Here is a 23,412-nt window from a genome sequence, read left to right as displayed (position 1 = left end):
TATATATATATATATATATATATATATATATGTGTGTATATATATATATATATATATATATATATATATATATATATATATATATATATATATATATATATATATATATATGTGTATATATATATATATATATATAATCTTGCTTGCTAACCAGAACGAGCATGTATTATGTTAGGGCTGCTTGCCCTTCAGTGTTTTTTTCTCCTCGAAAGCGCTTATATTTGAGCTCTGACCGACAATCCACTCTAGAAGTAACCATTTTGCCACAATGACTGTATGTTTGAGCAGATGAAAAAAGGGAAAAGAAGAGAATATTGCAAAACTATTCTTGAGGTCATTTGTATTTCCAGATCAGATTTCCACTGCTTAGCCCAAGGTTCGACTTGAGATGCATGCTACTTTAATCCTCTAGTTTTGTATTTTAAAAAAAAAATCACATTTCTCTGCATGGTTGATTCCTTACTTACCTTCATCTTTCCGAATTGCTATTCATCACAACCTGATGCATTTTCCATCCTGTTCATGGGGAGTATTTTGTATTTCTCATCTCTGGCGAAAGCACACAATCCTGCTCTCTCAAATGCTGTATTTTGTGATTGGGATGCTGCATTTTCTTAAATTTACAATGGAACTGCAACTCGAATCATCATCATTTACTATTGCTTACAGTAGGTCCTATAGAAGAATTCAGTTGTAACACTACACATAGAAAGTTAACTAAATTTGACAAGTAGCTGGAATTGGAATGGTGGACTTTCATCTTATTCCCTCAGGGGTCGCCACAACAACACAGCCCATAAGATTTGGCACAAGTTTTACAACATATGCCCCTCCTGCCGCGATCCATTATCAAACTGTGAGATGTCGCATATTTGGACTGGAGCTATTCAGACCAGTAGAAGCCTTTAAGATTGTGAATGCTGTTGCCTTTGCTGCAAAAAGGCATTTTTTGAAATCCACACAAGAAAACTAAAGCCTGAGTTTTCCAGGAAGGAAGAAATTTTGTGCTGCTGCACTTCTAAAATGTGAAGCAGGGGTTCTTTGGATGTAGGGTGGCATAAACCTATCATCAATGCACTTGTCTTACCTGCTGTACTCAGGCAGAGCTCTTCGTCACTGTTATCTTGACAGTTGTCCTGATCATTACACAAAAAGCTGCGGTCTACACAGCGGCCATTTCGGCACTTGAAGCGGGCCTCAGAGCAGACCAATGGGTTACCTGCTGCAAATAAGAGAAAAAATAAGATGTTGTCCACTATATGCAAGTTTTCCTAACACTTTAAACAGCATGCTAATGTAATTCACTTGTAGAATACTATTCATCTATCATCGTTCTTTAATCTTTACAATACAATAACTTCTTACATCTCAAGGCCAATCCCAATTACCGAAAACCTATTCAAACTTTTATGTATATTTATACATTAATGCAGCGGTCCCCAACCACCGGTCCGTGAGCCACCTGGTGCCTGGTCCATCCGAGAAATAAATGTTAACATTTTCAATTTCGCCCTCCTACATGAAATTAGAAAGATTGTTAGAATAAATAATTGCTAGGTAGGAGTCTGCATTTCTCCAGAACTCTCAGTTCTGGTCCTCAGGGAAGACATCCCTGTATATTTAATAATTGCACTTAAATTCACACATGTGAAACTTATATCTTCATGTTGTGAAAGACTTACTGCAGTTTTCCTCATCGCTTCCATCAGGACAGTCACTAAAGCCATTACACTGAAAGCGTCCAATGATGCAGTGGACCCCATTGGCACAGGCAAAGAACGTGGGTGCGCACTTTGACTTGACTTTAGCTAAAAAATGAATGGTGGGAAGAAAGAAGACCAAAATCACATAATGTCAAAGCAAAGTTGAAAATAAATAAATAAAACTAAAACATAAAATCAATCAAAGATTGGCATGATAGTGATAATTATGGACACAGTTATTGATTCAACAAATTAATTTAAAAATGAGGTACCTCTGTTTTATGGTAATAGGAAGGCATCACTAAGGCATTTAAAAAAAACTTATCGGTTTGGTGTTTTAGAGAATTCGGGATTACATGTGACTGAGACAATAAACTCGGCTACTCCAAGCTGCATTAATATTTTTTGCACAACGTGCAAATGCAGCTCATCTATATGCTCCTCGGCCTCATTGGGGTAGACCATACTACAATTTGTCATAATCATAAGCGACGTGAGTGGGCAAATTCTCAAATTTAATTGAATCCTGACTTAAGGTCTTGACTTGATCAATAAATCCCATACAGTGCAGAAGGCAGACAGGCGTGCATGGCATCGTGAGTGAATAGGTTACTAATCTCAATATTATTATAATTTGATAATTTTTTGTACATCTGTCCTGAAAATATGGGTATCAGTTCGGCATCGGATCCGTGTTAGAAAAACAAATCCAAAAAAATCGATCCTAAGATTGGAAAAAGTATTGTGACATCCATAGTATTTACATGTGTATCTGCATTGGAACAATGTATGTTTGGCAGATATCATCAGCAAAGTGAAAATCCCATCTTTTTCTTACAAACCTAGAATCATGTATCGATTCATCATGAGCTCAGTGTAGACATACATACATATGTAGGTATATGTTTTAATATTTGTTCTATTGTAGAGTGGTGATGGTAAATTCGCTTTACAAGTCTTAAATCAAGGGTTTGTATGGAGTTGGAGCGACCTTCCACTGTGCATTTTTCTTGTTCTTCCAGTGCCTGTGTAGGTTTTCTATGGTGGCTGCTTGAACACTCCAAATTGTCCCCAGGTAAGAGTGAGTGTGAATGGTTGTTCGTCTCAGTGTGCCCTGCGATTGGTTGGCGTCCAATTCAAGGTGTCCCTGCCTACTGTCCTCAATTAGATGGGAGAGGCTCCAGCACCCTCGCGACCCTTGTGAGGATTTGCAGTACGGAAAATGAATGAGTGTTCTATTGTAATATGTTATATTGCCTAATCTGAAAAGCCAGGGATTTAATAATTTCAGTAAACAACAATCTTGTGGGCAGAGTTATAGGCTCTTTGAACAAGCACAAATATATTTGGCAAAGTAGGAGGGATGTGTACAGCAACAGTGGGGGGGCTATTTCCAAGATGAAAAGTATTCCACAGAACAAGAGACAGAGCTGGGCTCGAGTCCAATCTGTATCTAATCTGGGAAGCCTTTGTTTACCTGGACAGCCCACCAAGTATAACCACCTAAAGCTAAATAGGCATGGAATATCATGCCTATTTGCGTCCAGGGACAAACAAAGATATGGCTCTAACCTAAAGTAGATAAAGGAACATTAGGGATAGAGACTAAATTTACTTGTATACAAAATTTTAAATGATTTTCCTAAATTATATTTGTTTTCTTTATCTCTTTCATAAACTACATTGTGATGCATTCTAAACAATACATGGCTAGAATTTTGTCGGTGATGATAATAACGTTAAAGCTGCGAGCGCCCTTCTTTGCTTCCTGCCTCATCTACATCCTCATTACCACTAGTAGCAAGATATATCTGACCCAGTGTTTGTGTTCCCAATTAACTCAAAAGTCACATCAAGGGCAAGCTCATGAAGGGAAATTTCTGGGTGGGAAGGACAGCAATAGGATGGAGTGTATGTACTTAGATCAGAGGTCTCCAAACCGGTCCTGGAGGGCAGCTGTGGGTGCAGGTTTTTGTTCCAACCGATCCAACACAAACAGTTTAACCAATGAGGTTTCTGCTGAAAAAAAGAAGCACCTGACTGCAATCCACTGATTGCACTTCTAGGATACCACATTGGTGGAAAGGTTTCCTCTTACCGGTTGGAACGAAAACCTGCACCCACTGCGGCCCTTTCTGGAATAGTTTGGGGACCACTGACTTAGATGCATTAGAGCAGGGGTCACCAAACTACGGCCCGCGGGCCGGTTACGGCCCGCCGGCACATTTGGACCGGCCCTCTGAACAATACCAGAGACGCTATCGGATTTTTTTCCTATTTGGCCTTGAAGACTGGGACGTTTTAATCTTGTGTTTGGTTCATCGCACCCCTGCTGAGCCCACAAATCATCCCAGTGAAGCGGGGCTTCGCATTGCTTCTTTGGTGACACACGCGGGGAGTGTTTCCCTTTGATGCACGCGGGCACGTCCACCGTTGCATGCGCGAGCACAGTGTTAGCGAGACATCTGGACGATCACAGGTGAGGGCGGAGCCCTGGGACCATCGCTATTGCGATGCTATTCAAGCATATAAAAACTGTGCAATCTGAACCTGTTCAAGAACGGAATAATGGCGAAAAAGTTAGTTAAGAGAAAAATTGATTCAGAATGCAGGGTATTTAACCTGGAGTGGACAAACGATTATTTTTTTGTTCAATGCAAAGAAAAGGCTGTTTGTCTCATCTGTCAGGAGACGGTGGCAGTATTCAAAGAATACAATCTTCGCCGGCACTATGAATCCCGTCACAAAGACAAGTACGATAGCGTGCAAGGCCAAATACGAGCAGACAAACTCTCAAAGCTAAAAAGTGGACTACTATCTCAGCAGAATACATTTGTACGCCAAGCTCAACTGAACCAGGCAACCGTTCGGGCCAGCTTTCGGGTTGCTAAACTGATAGCAAGCAACGGTAAGCCTTTCACTGACGGAAAGTTTGTTAAGAAATGTATGGATGCTGTCGTGGAGGAGGTGTGTCCCGAGAAGATAGATGCATTTAATGCCGTAAGTCTGTCGGCGAGTACAATCACCAGACGCGTTGAAGAAATCGGGAGTAATGTATATGCCCAGCTGCAGCAGAAGACGAAAGAATTTGACTTTTTTTCATTAGCACTGGACGAAAGCACGGACGTGCAAGACACAGCACAACTGCTCATTTTTATTTGTGGAGTTAGCACAAACTTTGAGATATGCGAGGATCTGGCAGCCCTCCAAAGTCTCAAAGGGACCACAACGGGAGAGGATATTTTTGACAAAGTGTGACAAACCATGGAGAAGTTGGACCTGGACTGGTCAAAGCTAGCTAGCATCACGACTGACGGGGCTCCTAGCATGGTGGGTGAAACTCGCGGCCTAATAGGACGCATGAACCAGGAGTTGGAAAAAAGGCGCCGCCCCGCTACGAGTCCACTGCCTAATTCACCAGCAAGCACTGTGCTGCAAAGTGTTGACGTGGGATTCTGTAATGAAGGTTGTGGTGTCGTGCATAAACTTCATCAGGGCAAAGGGACTTTAACACAGGCAGTTCCAAGAATTCCTGTCTGAACTGGAGTCTACGCATGGAGATGTGCTGTACTACACAGAGGTCCGATGGCTGAGCCGGGGCAGAGTTTTGAGGCGTTTTTACGAGCTTCTACCCGAAATTAACAAATTTCGAAGGGAAACTCATTTGCGACATGTATTCACACATAAAAGCATTTGAGGTGAAATTAGCGCTGCTTTTGGAACAAGTTAAAAAGCGCAACTTTGTCCATGAGTCATTCTGAGCATAAACAAATATAATCATAATAAAATCTACTGGGATAAAATCCATCTTTACAACCATACTGGTAGTGAAATGTATTGTGCTGTGTAGGTGCGGTTTCACTTAGTTCAGTTTCTCAACCTGCTTCCTTTGTGTTTTTCACAGGGAAGTTGATGAGAGAGCTGCAAACAGCGGTGTCTACAACCCTATTGGAACCTACAAAAGGATTATAAGGAAGAAACACAAGAACTTTAAGAGACTGCTCATATGTGTCAGAGAGATTCTGCTCTGACAACTGAGCTGAACTTTTATCTGTTAAGATTGTGCATGGCACAACAGAAAGTTAATGTTCCATGGCTTTTTTTCTATGAAGAACCCAGAGAGTTATTTAGTTATTATTTATTTCATAAATAATGTTATTTATTTCCATTTTTTTCTGTGAAGAACTCAGAGAGGGTTATTTAGTTATTATTTATTTCATTAATAGTGTTATTATTTGTTTCCTGACTTTTTTTCTGTAAAGAACCTGGAAAGGGTTATTTGGTCCCCTACGATCGTCACACTTTTTCTGTTACAAACTGACACCGGCCCCCCATCAGAGAAGGGAAAAGTTATGTGGCCCTCACAGGAAAAAGTTGGGGGACCACTGGATTAGAGGATGCAAGGCCCTCTACTGAAAACTGAGTGGGATTTAGAAGAGGACAGGTATTATTAAAGCAAGCACTAAGCAGCTTCTATGTGACATGGAAAAACACAATCATCAATTGTTAATCATGTGAAGGTAACCTAGCACCTACAGTATCTTTTACAAAATCTAGAAAAATCTTGCAATGTATACTTGCATATTTTTATCTTTTTCCCGTCTCATTAGTCGTTTAATCACTTTCTATATCACTGCCAAATGTTCTTTTTCCCCTCGCTCTATCAAAGTAGTTTTCTCTAAGAGAACAAGCTGTTGGACAAGTTCCAAAGTTAGTATGGGTGTTGATTGGTGCAGCAAAACTTAGCTGTTTTCTGTGGTAAAATTATTAAAAGCAGAATACTGGATAGAATTATAGAGTAACAACTAGCTGGATGATATACATATACATACCAATTTCACACTGGGAAAAAAGTAAGTGAGTGGGGGTAAGATTAAACCTTGCGGCAACACTATCAACCTGCATTCGACTATTCGACTGTGCACCCACGCATGCATATGTTTTTAGCTGCTACTGTAAACATCATATATAGACTATACAACATGTTTAATTGGAACTACGTACTATGCTATAAGTAAAATAGTGTACATGCCAAAAGAAAAAAATGGAGGTGAGAGGGGGGTACTTTTTAAATGTTATATCTAATGTTCCTTTTCAAAGTTTTCAACAAACCATTTGCATTCAGGCCAGGGAGAACATCAACTTAAGCTGACATGAACCTGATCACTACTTTTTGCCTGCTCTTTTGTGCCTTTTCCTTCTCCTATAAAGATTTAAAATTCATAGCATGTGGAATCTGCCACTGTACTTGTGTACTTTTGTGTTTTGCCCTTCTCCAATATGCACCTGTATTCAGTTCTTCTCTTCATTCTTGCCTTAACTCCCCAAGAGATTGTTTGATGCTGGTAGGCTTTGTTGTGCTAGGCATGTGTGATTGATTGAGGGGGAAAGAGGGATGCTGTTAAGTGACTGAAGAGACTACACAAAAGAAAAGAGCACAGAGGTTGAGTGAAACAGGATTTAAAAGATTTCTCAGACATTGCTCAAAACTGGTGAGTGAGGAAAATCAATCAAAATGGTGTCTGATGCAGGGGGCTAGCAAGAGGGTCAGGAGCATTTTCTCAGGTTGAAAAAATACTGTGTATTGAATATAGTCTAACAAGCACTGATGTGCTACTAGGACGGCCCAGTGAGTGAGTTTTAAGCACATCGGCTTCACAGATCTGGGGTCATGGGTTCAATCCTGTGTGGAGTTTGCATGTTCTCCCCGGCATGGGTTTTCTCCAGATACTTCGGTTTCCAGTGGCGGACCGTCAGGGCATTCAAGGCCTTCTCTGCTGGCCTAAGAAATATCTGAATCATATTATATTTTGTCCATCAATACTTATTATTCCAAATGGTCTGTTAGCTTACTTTCATTGCTTTTCCCCCTGGTTGCACTGCTTCCAGATGTGTTTTCATATTGAAGCATTTAACTAATCACATTTCAGCCATTATTTGTTGCCAGATCAGATCTGCCTCAAAGCCTTCACAATCAGTTCTGCGGGGTCTGCTGCATTAAACAAGACTGTTGCTTTTAACCAAGCAGATTTCGAGTTGGCAACCCCACAATGATTTTTCATAGGCGTTAGCATTTTGCTGCCTTGGATACGTCATTGCTTTCACCAACTATGATTGGCTAGTAGGAGGGCCAAAGCCATAGTGAGGCAGCCAGAGATCGCAAACTCCACCCACAATGGCCGACAGAGCCAAAAACAAATGGATTCTGTTGCAGATTTCTCTCACAAAGCTATTTTCCAGACGGACTTTTCCAGAAAAAAATGTACATCATTAAGAAAGGGCGGTCAACTCTGAAGCTAGCAAGCCTGTTACAGCCAGGAAGTTGGTATGTGCGCGCCACTTTCAGTGTGCTAACTTAGCTGCACCATCAAATATATTGTTGTGTTGATTTAAAGCCATTTTCAAAACGGACTATGCCGGAAATATGACAGGACAGGCTCGACTCTCATCATTAGCTTCGATGGCGATAGGAAAGAAGGAAGAAAGAAAGGAGGATGGATATTGTGTACAGTTAAAAAGAATTTTTGGTGAGGATAATATGGCTATATTCCTAAATAATATTTCAATTGTGGGCCCGGTTCTCATATCTGAAAAGCTCCAGTGTTTGTATTTAAGCTCCAGTGTTTGTATTTAATCACAAAATGCTGCTAGGAAGTGGATTTTACCCCATTTTACCCCAGTTTAATTTTTAGCATTTCGCTATTGACGTCCATCGCTGTCTTTTCCCAGGAAAAATAACCCCCCTGGCCTGGTTGTAATGTCTCAAAAGCTCCAGTATTTGTATTCAATCAATAAATGATGCTAGGAAGTGGATTTTACCTAATTTTAGTGCATTTTTTGTCATTTCACGTATGGACGTATCGACATTCATCGCTGTCTTTTTACCGGGGAAATGATACTCTGGGCCCGGTTCTCATGTCTAAAAAGCTCCAGTATTTGTATTTAATCAATAAATGCTGTTTTCGGCTGGATTTTACCCTATTTTCAGGCAATGTTTGCCCGTACGCCATTGACGTTCATCGCTGTCTTTTCCCGGGAAAATCACCCCCCTGGCCTGGTTTTAATGTCTGAAAAGCTCATTAATCATGAAATGCTGCTAGGAAGTGGATTTTACCCCATTTTTGTGCATTAATTTATTGATTATTTTTTGTGTGTCGCAGCTGTAGCTGCAGTAGAGGTTTTATAGCCATAAAATAGTTTTTGAGGGTTGGATTGATACGTTGAAGGCGCTACCAGAAAATGCACCGACCGCCACTGCCGGTTTCCTCCCACATCCAAAAAGGGTAGGCAGGTTGAAAACTCAAATTTTGCCCCTAGGTATGAGTGGGAGTGTGATTGGTTGTCCATCTCTTTCTCCCCTGTGATTTGCTGGCCACCGATTCAGGGTGTACCCCGCCTGGTGCTGTTACAACCGCAGTGTATGGGGGAAGTGGTAGGAACCAAATGCAGGGAAGCAGGCCGAAACGGTGAGTTAAGGTGCAGTAAGAAAACTTTAATAACTTGCAAAGATCTAAAAAATAACAAGGACTTAACAACCAAAGCACCAAACCAAACCTTGACGGGAAGGACACGGGGACATGGGGGTGAGCACACGCAAACATAGGTTGACAAAAGAAACGATCCAACAAGGACCAACAAATACATAGACTTTAAATAGACAGACATGGATTGACGAGACAGTCAGAAACACCTGGGTCACATAAGAGACAGCAAGCAGGAGATATGTCATGGGCGGGGAAACGACAGGTGAACTCAATGGGCAAATCGCTGCGTTATTACTGTACAGACCAATAACACATTTCTTTGCAATCCAATAGAGTTAATTCAATTTGCACCTCATTGTGGCGATGCACTGAAGTATCAATAACCAATGCAGCCAGTAAAAAAATATTGAAGAGTATTAATTGGCCAAATAAGTCTGTTTAAGCACCTCCCAAAAAAAAAAACCCAAACTCTCCGTCTTTTATTATCTCTCCAGGGTAGCAGACAAGGAAGAGAATGGCAATAGGATAGAACTGAAAATGTACTTGACCTAAAAAAAATCATTCCCTGAATGAGATTACCCATGACATAAGACTTTATTATAGATAGAATGTATTGAATAAATTTTACATTTTACTAGTATGAAAATCTTGTGTTTATGTCCAAAACACACTGGTGTTTATGTCCAAAAAAACTTCATGAAACAAATCTGACTGGTGGCGCACTGTGAGTAAGCAGCATTTCCAGATTTTGAAGTGTCCCTGCGCTACGGCCACCAGGCCCCGCTGGTCTATCTCCAGGTACAAGTCACAGCCGGTGCTGTTCTCGGTCACAACCAAGTCGAAGTCTTAACTCAGCTGAGCACAAGTTGGCTTAGCCGCTATGCTTCAACTGTACTGAGTCACTAAACTCGATTGGACCCGAGCCGCTTTTAAGGAAGTGGGCCAGGGCATCGGTATTTCCTGGGTGGTGACTGCATATCGTGGCCGACGACACGGCCGGCTGCTTCCGGCGCCCGCCGGCCCACAGCCAAGCTCAAGAAGCCGCTCCACAGCTCAGTCCAAGAAGCCTCCCTCCTGCTCCTGGGTATGCTGCTCCCCTTTTGCCCGATACCAGCACGGCTTGTATTGCAGAAACCCATTCAATGTGAAAATCAGTCGGGCCATTATATAAATGCATTTTCTTGAGGGTTTGTTGTTCTACTCATTTAATGAGTGGAAAAATAAATATTAGTTGGAAGAGAAATAGTTATGTAGTATTTACATTCCTTGTTGTCCATTAAGTGTGCAGTTTATGGCTGTGATGAGAATGCTCAAACTCTACTTAATTTATTATCTGAGCCAAACAGTGTTGGTCCCGCAAATGTATTTCTTGATTTATCTTTATCCCACGAAACTATAGGCATTAGGCGGTCCACCCTCTTAATTGGTTGCCTGCCAAGCTACAGGACACAAGGGATTAAAGATGGAAATCAGCCCTCGGCGACACTCTTACATCTTACATACATACATACATATTTACATATAAATTTAAATCTCATTATGCTTATATAATGACAATAAAAGCATTCAATCAATCAATGTTCATGAACAGGAATATGAATATGTCCATTAATATGCACTGTCCGTGATTAAATAAGTCAAACACATCTCATCTCATTTTCTGAACCGCTATCCTCACTAAGGTCACGGGGGTCCTGGAGCCTATCACAACTGACTTCGAGCCAGAGGCAGTGGACACCCTGAATTGGTGGCCAGCCAATTACAGGGCACAAGGAGACAAACAACCATTCACGCTCATACTTACCTAGGGGCAATTTAGAGCGTCCAATCAGCCTACCATGCATGTCTTTGGAAGGTGGGAGGAAACCGGAGTACCTGGAGAAAACTCACGCAGGCCTGGGGAGAACATACAAACTCCACACAGGTGGACCAACCTGGATTTGAACCCATGTCCTTCACTGTGAGGCCGATGCGCTAACCACTCATGCGCCGGGCTGCCTAAATCAAACTCAAACAACAATTTATTAAAAAGAAACACCTTGTATATCAGAACTGTGAGGAGGACATGCTAAAAACTCAGCAAAATACCATTGTTCTGCCAAATGTGTGCAAATATTCTAGTTCAGAACATCACTTTCTGTGAAATGTGAACTCTTTTTATGTAAGTCTCAAATCAAAGGCATTTGTGTCACATTTTTCTCCTTTCATTGCATTATGAGTGAGCCTATTCACTCTAGCTGTCTATGATTTTCATTTGTCCCCTTTTGCCTGCTCATGCCCAGCCCAGACAAGGGCAAAGAGGCTAATCCTGGCTCGGAGGCCCAGTCGGCTCAGTCAGCTTTACTTCTTCACTCCTCTGTCAGAATCTATTTTCTCTCTCTCTGTCATTTGGGACAGTGAGTAATGGTATTGATGGGGCTTTAAAATTCTGTTTGAAGATTCTGTAAAATATAGATATTGATAGTGCATGGCAAAATGTTGTGAGAGTGAAGCTGAAACATTTACTGTGGTTAATGCAGTTAAAGGATTTATAAGCAAATACTGCATGCAAAATGAACCACTCCCGCTCCCTGGCTTGTTTCCTAAAAGTTGCATATACCAAGAGTTGGTAAAAGTAACCGCAAAGCACGCATTCCATCGGCTGCTTAGTTTGGAACCAACAGGCAACAATAAAGCTGCAATTAATGAATGGAATTAATCAGCTCTCAGACAAACAATTAAAACTCAGTTTATGAGAAGTGATGCATATTCATCTGTACACGACACCTACCAAATGTTATTGTGATCCATCACGAATAGCAGAAGCTTCGCTTTTTTAATGACACAATTATTAATCTAATTAATCAACCCTGAAACTAAAAGGTCTGGCTCTAAGCAGCAATGTATATCAATTCTTAATATATAGAAATAAAGAGAGTGCCTGTTACAATCACAGAGGAGTAGAAATTTTAGTTTTTGCCTCCCCATGAAGAAGAACAAGAACAAAACAAGTAAGTTTCTAAGACTTCCCTGCGGTTGGTCTAAAAAAAGTTCTTGTTTTTTTTTCACAATTTCCTTTGAAGGCCCACACAGGAACATTAGCAAGCAGGGTAGTCAATTTTAATTATATGTATATAGCCCTTAATCACGTAAATGTCTCAAAGGGCTTCACAAACCCACAGTTAACAAAAAAATGACAATATCGTCTGATCTGAACCCCCTAAAGTAAAGGAAAAACCCCAAATCCCATATATGGAAAAACATGAAACAATAAGAAAGAATATCCCTTTCAAGTGGGTAAGACAGTGTTTATCAAATTGAATGTTGCCATACATCATTCATTTTCTGGACTGCTTATCCTCACAAGGCTCACGGGGGGTGCTGGAGCCTATCCCAGCTGATTTTGGGGCAGAGACAGGGGAAACCCTAATTTGGTGGCCAGCCGATCACAGAGCATGTTGCCATACAATGGTATCAAAAACACATTGCGAGTCCATCTGGTGTGGTGAGGTGCTACAACACCAAATGGAGAAGACTGTGAGGAATCATTGTAACATCTAATTCAAGCATAGAAATGTGGAAAAAAAACATCTACGTATTTGTAAAAAAACCAAACTGCAACTCCAACAAAGGAGAACATGATATAACTAATAAATAATGAGAGTAAAACTGTTACTTTTAGGATAGAAGCCCCACCTACCAGATTTGACAAGAAATCTGGCTTTGTCCCTATAGATGGTAACTCCCACTAGACTATTAACAGCAGTTGACCTAATAGATATTGTAAAATATTATACAAGATATTTGCATCAAAAGACATGCAGATGATAAGAAAAGTATTGCACAGGAAAATATTTTACGGAATTTACAATATTTACAAAAGACACGAGTGCAGTGGAATTATTTTCCAATGAATCCAAGAACTGCATCACTCCAAGGGAAAAAAGGTGTAACGTATGCAATTTTTCAAAGCAAGGTCAGGATGTGTATTTGTGGATGATATACTCTAAAAGGGAAAGCTGGCTATACCACATCCTAATGCACTGCTATATTTTTTTTTCTGCAGCTCAAATGGTTTTCCGGATAAAAATAAAAATATTACTCTTTGGCAATCCATCAATGCTATAAACATTATGTCGCTTCCCAATATCAATGGGATTAAATTACAATTACCGTAATTACTCGAATATAACACGCATATTTTTGCTATATAATTAATTCCAATAGTTGGGGGTGCGTGTTATAATCAATAACTAAAATAAATTACAAATTTTCGATCGAAAAAAGCATTGTCAAACTCACTTTGACCCACGGACATTGTGCAATTTCCAACTTTGAATTCAAAATACACGCATATTAAAGATCGTCAAGCCTCACAAACATCACAATCCTGCATTAATAAGCTGGAAAGTAGAATACTACATTGTAGTGTAGTACGTACTTGTATTTAGAAATATGTCCAGCGGGTGGCAGTACATTCCCTTGTTACATGTGATAGTCTTTTCCATTGTGCATATCTTCAAATCATTTATTTATTCAATTTGTATGTTCTTTTTCTTGTTTGAGAATGACAATAGATATTTGAATTAAAACATGGTATTGTCAATTGAAATGTAGTCAATGTTCAAGGAAGTCTAAAAGGTATTGCAACATAACATGTCTACATGATATGTTTGTCCACTCTGTGTATCATCTATTGTCCTAAAATTCAAACGCATAACTCCACCGACACGCTCGTACCTGAAGATTTCTCTATCCGGTTTTGAACAAAACAATCGTGAAACGAAGAAAAAAAGGTAAGATTTCTGATTTTCGTCAGCGGGAAATTTTAGGTGCGCACTATATTCGAGTACTGCGTTTTTCCAGATTTTTTTGGCCCAAAATTACCTGCGTGTTATTTTCGAGTGCGCGGTTATATTCGAGTAATTACGGTAAATACATTTTAAATTCATCTCTTTAAAAAATTAAACAAAGTATAAGCAGTATATGTAGTTCAAGTCTTTCTCTTTAAGTGCTGATTAGAGAAAGCTCATTTCAAGACTTCAGTTGCTTAGTCAAGAATTAAAAAAATTATAAATAACATTCTTGGTCTGTTGGTGGAACATGAAAAGTGAAAACAAATACAGTAAGAGCATACAATCACAATACACAGGCTGTAAACATTACAATAGCACTATAGTGGTACCTCGACATATGATCTTAATCCGTTCCGGGACTGAGATCGTATGTCGAGTTTCTCGTAACTCGAGCGAACGTTTCAGATTGAAATGAATTAAAAACAAATTAATTAGTTCCAACCCTCTGAAAAAACACCAAAAATCTCATACTATCACATTTAGAATTTAGTGATACGACAATCTGATTTGATGTTTGTCATATTTTGATTTTAACCTCGTAATAGTTTTAAAAATAAAAGTTTTAATCTAGAAATATTAAAATTATCTTTCAGAATATTACAATATATGACTTGTGATTTCACCGCGGCACACCCGACCATCGCTTACGGCACAATGGTTGGGAAACAATGCACTAATCAATGGGGAGATGCCTATTATTTCATTTCTGACCACTGTTACTGGGCAGCCTGATTAAACTGAACCATGGTTTTGTTTATGACACGTGTCAAAGTGGCGGCCCGGGGGCCAAATCTGGCCCGCCGCATCATTTTGTGTGGCCCGGGAAAATAAATCGTGAGTGCCGACTTTCTGTTTTAGGATCAAATTAAAATGAAGAGTATAGATGTATATTAAATTTCCTGATTTTCCCCCTTTTAAATCAATAATTGTATTTTTTTAATCATTTTTTTCTGTGTTTTTAGTTCAAAAATCATTTTGTAAAATCTAAAAATATATTTTAAAAAAGCTCAAATAAACATTGTTTTAGATGTATAAAAAACTGAATATTCAGGGCTTTTAATCCAGTTGTTTTAATCCATTTATTAAAAAAAATCTAAATACTATATCTAAAATGGTTCGGCCCACGTGAAATCAAATTGACGTTAAAGTGGCCCGCGAACCAACCCGAGTCTGACACCCTTTTTTTTACATTGGCACAGTAGTCCAATAACAACATTTTTAAATGTGGTAAAATAAAAAAACATGCAAGCAAAATAATTAATAATTACTCAGATGATAAACAGCATAGACAAAACCACGATCAAATAAAATGGTCTTACGGCAGCCTTTTTCATCACTCTTGTCAAAGCAATCGGGCAACCCATCACATTGCCATCCTCCAGGGACACACTTCCCATCTCCACACATGAAATTTCCAGGGATATTGCACTCAGTGGTGAAGTTATTCCCTGGAAGCAACTGGCTCTCTAAAAAAGTAGACACAAGAGACTGAAATTGAATACACCTCCAGAAAGAAACATGGTAGATTTGATTGGCATTTGTGCTATAGTCATCAAAGAAATCACAGTTATTAATCCTTTTCCTTTGAAAATATTCTTTGAAAATTGCGACATTAGTAGAAAAGATACATCAGAAGACATTCCTGACAATTGTTGGCAGCAAGGCACATATTTATTCTCCAAGTATATTGGCACAAATATACTGGGGCATTTTACCGTGCTTAATGGGCATAAATGTGAAACATGGCCTTTTAGCTGAGATCAGACACCACAGTGCAAGCAATAATGAGTGTCACACTGACCAGGGGATAGTGTTATGCTGCTCTGTTGAAAATGGGTTTTACGACTGGCCCACTTCGTTGCACTTAAACGACTCAGGAATCGCCCACTGCCAAGAGATTTGGGCCTTGACGCGATTAGTGACCTACTGGCATCACATAGTCTATTTGCAGAAATGTGCAACAGAAAGACTTTTTGGAGAGTAACATCAAGAATGTATACATCACACCTGAGTACCTGTTGCAGGTACAGTATAAATTTAGGTACAGTGTACTTTTGATTGGTCACTTGAAAGATAGCTCGCAAGGCAAAAAGTGTGGACACTTCTGATTTGGAGTGTTCAATTAAATACTTACTCTGAAAATACTGCCTGTAAAAAATGTTTTCTTAAATTACACACCAGGGGAACAACAGCTAATCAAATTACAGCCCAAATATTAGGTGTAGTTACAATTTCATCAGCAAAAAATAAACTTTTTCTTTTACCCTAACAGCCTAACCATTCTAAACGGATAGAAAGGGACAGCTATTTCAAAGGCATCAAGATAATTGGAGTGTGTAAGAGAAACCGCAGAGGAATATTTGTGTATCGTGTGTTAAAGAGAGTGCCAACAAAAAAAATCATTTTGGTCTCATGAGCTTTGAACATTGGAAAGTTAACCATAGCACTAACTTTCAGACCCATGTTGAACGTCTCTGTCACGTGGCAAACCTGAGCAACCTAATTTCCGATGTCAAAAAAGTTAACGAGGCTGTAAGAACTTTACAATTAGGGTAAAAATGAAGATCACCACTGATCTTAATAAAGGAGAACAATTAAATGCTTATAGGGGAATACTGACTACTGCAATAGAAATAATAGTAAACAACATGTCATCTAATTAAGTCCTTCTTTCCTAGCTTTGTGTACAGCACATGGCATTTTGTCGAATGCCATCAGCAAGTGTCAGAGCACATGTCCGGGACCTATTTTTTGGATCAGTGATTCTTTTTCCTCTAAATCACGTATCAAAGTGGCGGCCCGGGGGCCAAATCAGGCCCGGTGCATCATTTTGTGTGGCCCGGGAAAGTAATTCATGAGTGCCGACTTTCTGTTTTAGGATCAAATTAAAATGAAGAGTATAGATGTATATTAAATTTCCTGATTTTTCCCCTTTTAAATGAATAATTGTAATTTTTAATCCATTTTTTCTGTGTTTTAGTTCAAAAATCATTTTGTAAAATCTAAAAATATGTAAAAAAAAAGCTAAAATAAACATTGTTTTAGATCTATAAAAAACTGAATTTTCAGGGCTTTTAATCCATTTATTAAAAAAAATCTAAATATTATATATAAAATTGTCCACCCCACATGAAATCAAGTTGACGTTAAAGCGGCCCGCGAACCAACCCGAGTCTGACACCCTTGCTCTAAATAGTAACTTGCTATCATTTATCAAATGAATATCATTAGTCTACATTTTTGTATTGTTACTATTTCTATCATTTTCAATGATAAAAAAGATTTTGTGTGAGACTGACCTTTTCAAGCTGCAACCATACAAGAATCCCAAAATGGATTAAATGAGTTAGTAATTATTCTAATTTTTCAATTGAGTGACCTGTAAATAAAATAAAATATGCAGCTATTTTATGGAAGACGAAATGTGAACCCAGTGAGTAAAAACAAAATTGTTGTGCAATGGTCCTTGAATGAGTAATCCACAGGAAAGAAAAACACACCAGGAACATGACTAAATAATGACAAATGTTTACTGGGTCCTCAGCGGAGTTGAACCGACAGAGAATGCCACTGTGAAAAACACAAAGCAAGTTAGACCAGACCCCTCCCAGAGGACAGTATTTGTTTCCGCTGCCCCTAGGACAGTATTTGTGTCTGCATGCACAAATGTAGAAATTTCTCCATTATGTTTTCTAAGCTTACTGGAGCCTGCAGTAAAGTAGTAAGCGCATGTGTAAAACTGGATTTAATCAAAGACACTCTACAAAGGCACACAGGCAAAGTGTGGCATTAATGAGGGTCAGATTTAGAATAAGGAAGCAATGCATGCAAACAGCAGGCAAATTAAATACTATTTAGGATAGAACAGAATTGCAAAGCATTTCCCCACCTCAAGTAGACAAATGATTTTCTCATTTCTACTCTTTTATATGGCTTTTATTTATTGATTAATTTGTTGCTACTCAAATGGAATGGCAACAATGTTCCAGCGATGCTAAATCAGACAGGTTTATGAAAACTACTATTGTGCTGATAGCAAATCCTCAGCAAAATGGGTGGGCTTTTAGGGACCGTGCACACCCGGAACTAAAAGCACAACTTTCTATTGATGTTATTTAGGTTTTGATTTGGTTTTTTTTTCGGAATGATTACTTATTTTCACTAAATCCCAGCTATCCTGATGTCAATCAGTCCAATTATCCAACTGATCAAAGAAGGCCACTTAGCCAATTACATGTAAAGATGTAAGGGGTGCTTAAGGTTTCAGTCAAACGGGCTCAGCTTGGCAAAAATACAGAGTTGATGGTTAAATTAGAAAATATATAAATACATAAATAAATAGAATCAATATAAGAATGTTTTTGTTTGTTTGCAGGGTATCACCACACAGATCCACTTCTAGGAGCCACAGCACTGAAGGAAACACTCAGACCAGTTAACATTTATGCTGGCAGAGCAAGCAACAGTAGCTAAGTAGAATAATGGAGTAACGGGACCCTTCTGCCTTGAAAACGAGAACATCGACGTCAGTGAAATCGACTGTATTTTACAGCAGCTTCACGGAAATGTAAAGTTTGAGGAAGAGTAGCACTACATGGTCACGTACTGACCTCGCTACATAAAAGCTCAAAGACCAGTCCTGCAGTTTCTCATCGCACCTTTTCTCTGGGGAAGTACAGGCATTTAGCAGTTTCTGGTATAGATGCTTGCATTTTTTCAAAATAATATTTCGATACAGTGCGAGTTGCAAGGGAGCTGACATTAATGCTTAAGTAGTAGATGAAATATGGTGTGCCCCTCCGAAAATATTGATTGTCCGCCTCTCTCTTGTCTTTTTTTTTTAGAGCCGGGTCTGGATACTCGCTCAATGCAGCATAGAACATTGTCATTGTTGAACACTGACAAACAGGAAAAAAATATTTTGTGTCAATGATGAATTTGTCTCGCCAAGTAAATCAATTGTAATTTTGGCCGCAAAATAAATGTAGTATTCATTTTAGCCATAAAAGCAAACATTTAAAATTATTACAATATATTTCAACTCCCACTATTAAATCTTTTGTTTACATAAGAACATTGGTGTTTAACTCGCTAAGTTTAAAAAAAAGTCTTGTTTCTGCGATTAAACTGCATGTTTAGTTTGCGCAAAAATTTCAAAAAAGCGACATCAGATTCTGATAGCCATAGTCTGCCCACTAACCATTATGATTCCCATAATGCGTCCATACGGTCAGGGTTATAGTCCCCAAACTCCCATTCCAAATCAAGGATTTGCGATTGTGGATTTACAAAATAAAGTCAATTCACTCATAAAAGAAAAAAAAAACTATGGGGGACCTACCAAAGGAGCATTTGATGAAACGATACGGGAGACAAACTCACGATCCGCAAAATGTTGATTAGTGTTTCCAAGTACTCAAGATCCAATGCAAACGGTCAAGAAAAAAAAAGTTCAACAATATTTGAATGAACGACATGTCTATCTATAAATTGGGCGCGACTGAGCTTCTCCGTGCCTGCGTTGTCTGCACGGAGGACCAACTAAAAAATTGTAGATAATTACTATTTCAGAAGAATCCAGTGTGGAAGAAGCAGTTGTAAAACATATATTTATCTTAAATCAATAGCAATAGCAAGACGTATGTTGGTGCAGTTGGTTTAGTGCAAGACAATTGCTCATGTAAGAAGAGTGTGTCCTGGATAACAAAGGCTATTGATGAAACTGGAATCCAATCTAGCACCTATCGGACATCATAAATCATTGTTTCCGCTTCTACCGGATTGCACCACAGATTGTCCAGGAGATGACTGATAACTTGATCCAGGTGTGAGAGGAAACGCTCCAGGGACCATCAATCTTCACTAACATGCCAAGGTAATGTCCAGTACGTGTCACGTAACATAGAATAACATTTCCCTACAATACCCTAAATATGTTGTCCGTTTCCACTATCAAAGGTTTACCACTGAGGGCAGAAGGTATTCAGCGTGGCAGGGCGGTTTCTGTGTCAGAATGACACAATATTAAGTAAGAAATAAACTTCCAATGAAGTAAACACTTATTTTGGACGTTTGGTCAACCGGACGTTTGGCAGAACGGACGTTTGGTAGAACGGACGTTTGGTAGAACGGACGTTTGGTAGAACGGACGTTTGGTCGCCGGGTTCGCTCGCTGTCAAATTATGAGAGTTTACTGTTGATATTTTGATATTAGATATTTAGATATTAAACTCACTCTCTCTCTCATGATTATAATTTTGAGAGCTGGTTTCAACAGTAACAACCCGACGCCGAAACGTCCGTTCTACCAAACGTCCGTTCTACCAAACATCCGGTCAACCAAACGTCCGGTCGACCAAACGTCCGGGGACCAAACTTCCGGGGACCAAACGTCTTTCGACGAAACGTCAGAGTACCGTTACAAACGGCTTGGTTCATAGCTGATCGTATAAATTAGGCAATTATTACACCTGGCTTTTGATATAAAAAAAATAATATTCTGTAATTTGCAGTAAAATTGATCCATCTTTGACAATAAACCAAGCTCTATGAAAATTGAGCAATCTATAGCTATTTCAGTTTACACGCTCCATTGACTGTAAATATTATGATTATTGAATGGGCCTGACATAAAGCAGCTGAGAATTGACGATGCCTGTCCCTATTTACCCTCTAAAATCTGGGAGAATAATGGCCAACTGTGGTTGCAAGCCGCTCAGAACATAAATGCTGCGCACATCCCATTTCCATGACATTTAAGTTAAAAAGACGTTCACATTATATTGATCCGCTAACTTTACATATCGTGTGAAAAATACTAAGGGGCCACTTGTGCTAAAAATTTAAGCTTTTAATATCGCCATTGTAGGAATGCTTTGACAAAATCATTGTCATTTCTTTTGGGTGTTTTTACAAAGCAAAAAAGTATTAAAATTGAAAATTGGATTTTAGGGTGGAAAAGGGACTTTGAGTATATTTCCCAGCTCTACATTATATAGTTGTTACATTTTGGGAATCTCATCTTAACATGCATAGTACGGCATCCGATGCGATGCCTAAACAGCAGTCTAAAATAGACTGTCAGCAGATAAGTGCCTGCAATGGTGTCTTTGAGACAACAACAAAACAGCAAATGACTACAGATGGGGACAGCAGGAGGACCAGCTGTCACTAGGCAGGAACAACAATATATGGAAAAAATAGTGTCCATACTTAGAATGTTTTTTTAAAACTGCCTCTCAATTATCTTACATCTTATGCCGTCAAAAATATTTCTCACTGTTGACAAAAATTCTTATCCTGCTACAAAAAAAAAACTTAGACGACGTCAATATCGTTAATTATTACGATAACTATCACATCTTTTTTCTTTCAAATTTGAAACTTCAAACTTCTGTGAATAAGTGAAAAAATACTTTCCTCATTATTCAATCATGAAAGTAACAATGTTACCTTACTTTATAAGGAACAACAATATAAAATATCTCATTTTCTGAACCTCTTTATCCTCATTAGGGTCGCAGGGGGTGCCAGAGCCAATCCTAACTGTCTCTGGGCCAGAGGGACGCCCTGAATCGGTGGCCAGCCAATCACAGGGCAGAAGAAGTATACAATTTATAGGCCCAATCAGCCTACCATGCATGTTTTTGGAATGTGGGAGGAAACTGGAGTACCCAGAGGAAATCCACGGGGGCCCTGGGAGAACATGAAAACTTCACACAGGTGGATCAACCTGGACTTGAACCCAGGACCCCAGAGCTGTGATGCCAACGCACTAACCACTCATCCAATGGGCCGCCAGGATTTAACATTTATTTTAGGAAAATTTTGAGACAACAACAAAAATCGAGTCGATGACTCAAGTACCAAGTGTCCCGTTATGAAGCCTAAGTGACGCCACCTCTGTTAGGTCTGCAAGGCCCGGCTGTCATGGCCCGGCTGGGGAAGGGTTTCAGTCTGCTCGCCGCTAAACAAGCTCCTCTCGCCGGCGCTGTACACTCACAGGAAGGATGGAAAGCATGGACGGAAGTTTCAAGGGGGAGGAAACGGATTATTCCGAGACGAAGCCACAGGATTCCCTCAACAATGTGTTACAAAATGCACATTTTATCGAGAGAAATGAAAGTTTTTCAACCAGCCAAACTAGCCTGTAGTTGGATCCATTCACCACGACGACCACTCCTCTAAACTCCCTGCGACCTCCTGTGCATCTGACAGACATTATGAGTTAGTGCTCTACGTTTCTATCTAAAACTTACCTACTGTTTTCGAGCCAAGTAGAATGTACCAGATCAACATCATACGCGCAGCTTTCCCCGCAGATCTGGCTCCACCGCGGGGCCAAAATCGGACGAGGGGCGGGGGGAAGGAAAAACTTCCTCGGCGACGCTTAGTCGCGCCTGTTGGACTTTAGAAGTGGAACTACTTTACCAGCGGTCGAATTAAGGGAAACATTTTCTGCATTTCTTGGAGAAGTTGGCGTTGATTTGATGTAATGGCGTCCGGGTTCGGCAGCGGGGGGCAGGCGGAACGTGGACGGGGCAGAGGCTGGCAGGCTGGGGACGAGGCTGTGTTGTTGTTGAGAGATGGAGGCGGAGACAGAAAGCCGGCTGTAAAGCATGGCCCGACGGGATAGTGATTGTAAAGAGCTACGGTTCGGGCTGCGACCTCTCCGAAATGTGCTTTTTTTCTTAACTACAGAGAAGCAAACAGCTTTATTGAACTTTATTGAACACGTTCATATAGGACCAATACATGGGATGGATTTTGATCAACCAGTGGCGGGACAAATCGAAGCATAGCCGGGGCGAGGAACCTGACTGGGCCCCCCTGCAACCCTAATAAGGATAAAATGGTTCAGAAAATGAATGAATGTTTGTCTAGAAATTTTCAATGGGACCGATGGAGAAGTAAATTAATGTATTCAGTCTTGTGGCTTGAGATACACTAATACATTCATTCATTTTCCCAGTGGCGGTGGGTGCATTTTCTCGTAGCGCCTTCAACGTATCAATCCAACCCTCAAAAACTGTTATGTCAATAAAACCTCTACTGCAGCTAGAGCTGCGACACATAAAAAATAATCAATAAATCGATGCACAAAATGGGGTAAAATCCACTTCCTAGCAGAATTTCATGATTAAATACAAATACTGGAGCTTTTCAGACATTAAAACCAGGCCAGGGGGGCGATTTTCCCGGGAAAAAACAGCGATGAACGTCAATGGCGTATGGGCAAACATTGCCCGAAAATGGGGCAAAATCCAGCCGAAAACAGCATTTATTGATTAAATACAAATACTGGAGCTTTTTAGACATCAGAACCGGGCCCGGAGTATCATTTCCCCGGTAAAAAAGTCAGCGACGAACGTCGATACGTCCATATGTGAA

General features: G+C 39.7%; 1 protein-coding gene across 3 annotated transcripts in view; it reads right to left on the bottom strand.

Annotated features, from left to right (window-relative positions):
* The window catches only part of ldlrad3 (low density lipoprotein receptor class A domain containing 3), a 39,648-nt gene extending 16,669 nt beyond the window's left edge, over positions 1 to 22,979 (bottom strand). Inside the window, exons 1-5 of one of the 3 annotated variants that reach the window (XM_077597124.1) lie at positions 22,310 to 22,979; positions 22,170 to 22,232; positions 15,342 to 15,488; positions 1,683 to 1,808; positions 1,088 to 1,222 (exon numbers count right to left, since the gene is read on the bottom strand). In XM_077597124.1, the coding sequence (XP_077453250.1) occupies positions 1,088 to 1,222; positions 1,683 to 1,808; positions 15,342 to 15,488; positions 22,170 to 22,185 (424 nt within the window). In that variant the 5' untranslated portion in view covers positions 22,186 to 22,232; positions 22,310 to 22,979. Of the gene's footprint in view, positions 1 to 1,087; positions 1,223 to 1,682; positions 1,809 to 15,341; positions 15,489 to 17,321; positions 17,466 to 22,169; positions 22,233 to 22,280 lie in introns of those variants that run through there. The other 2 variants (XM_077597123.1, XM_077597125.1) reach the window with 2 other exon arrangements.
* Positions 22,980 to 23,412: the final 433 nt, after the last annotated feature.

Source organism: Stigmatopora argus, chromosome 3 (genome assembly GCF_051989625.1).
Source record: "Stigmatopora argus isolate UIUO_Sarg chromosome 3, RoL_Sarg_1.0, whole genome shotgun sequence".
NCBI lineage: Eukaryota > Metazoa > Chordata > Actinopteri > Syngnathiformes > Syngnathidae > Stigmatopora > Stigmatopora argus.
The sequence above is the reverse complement of the archived record's forward strand: the minus strand, read 5'-3'. Positions and strand labels throughout refer to the sequence as shown.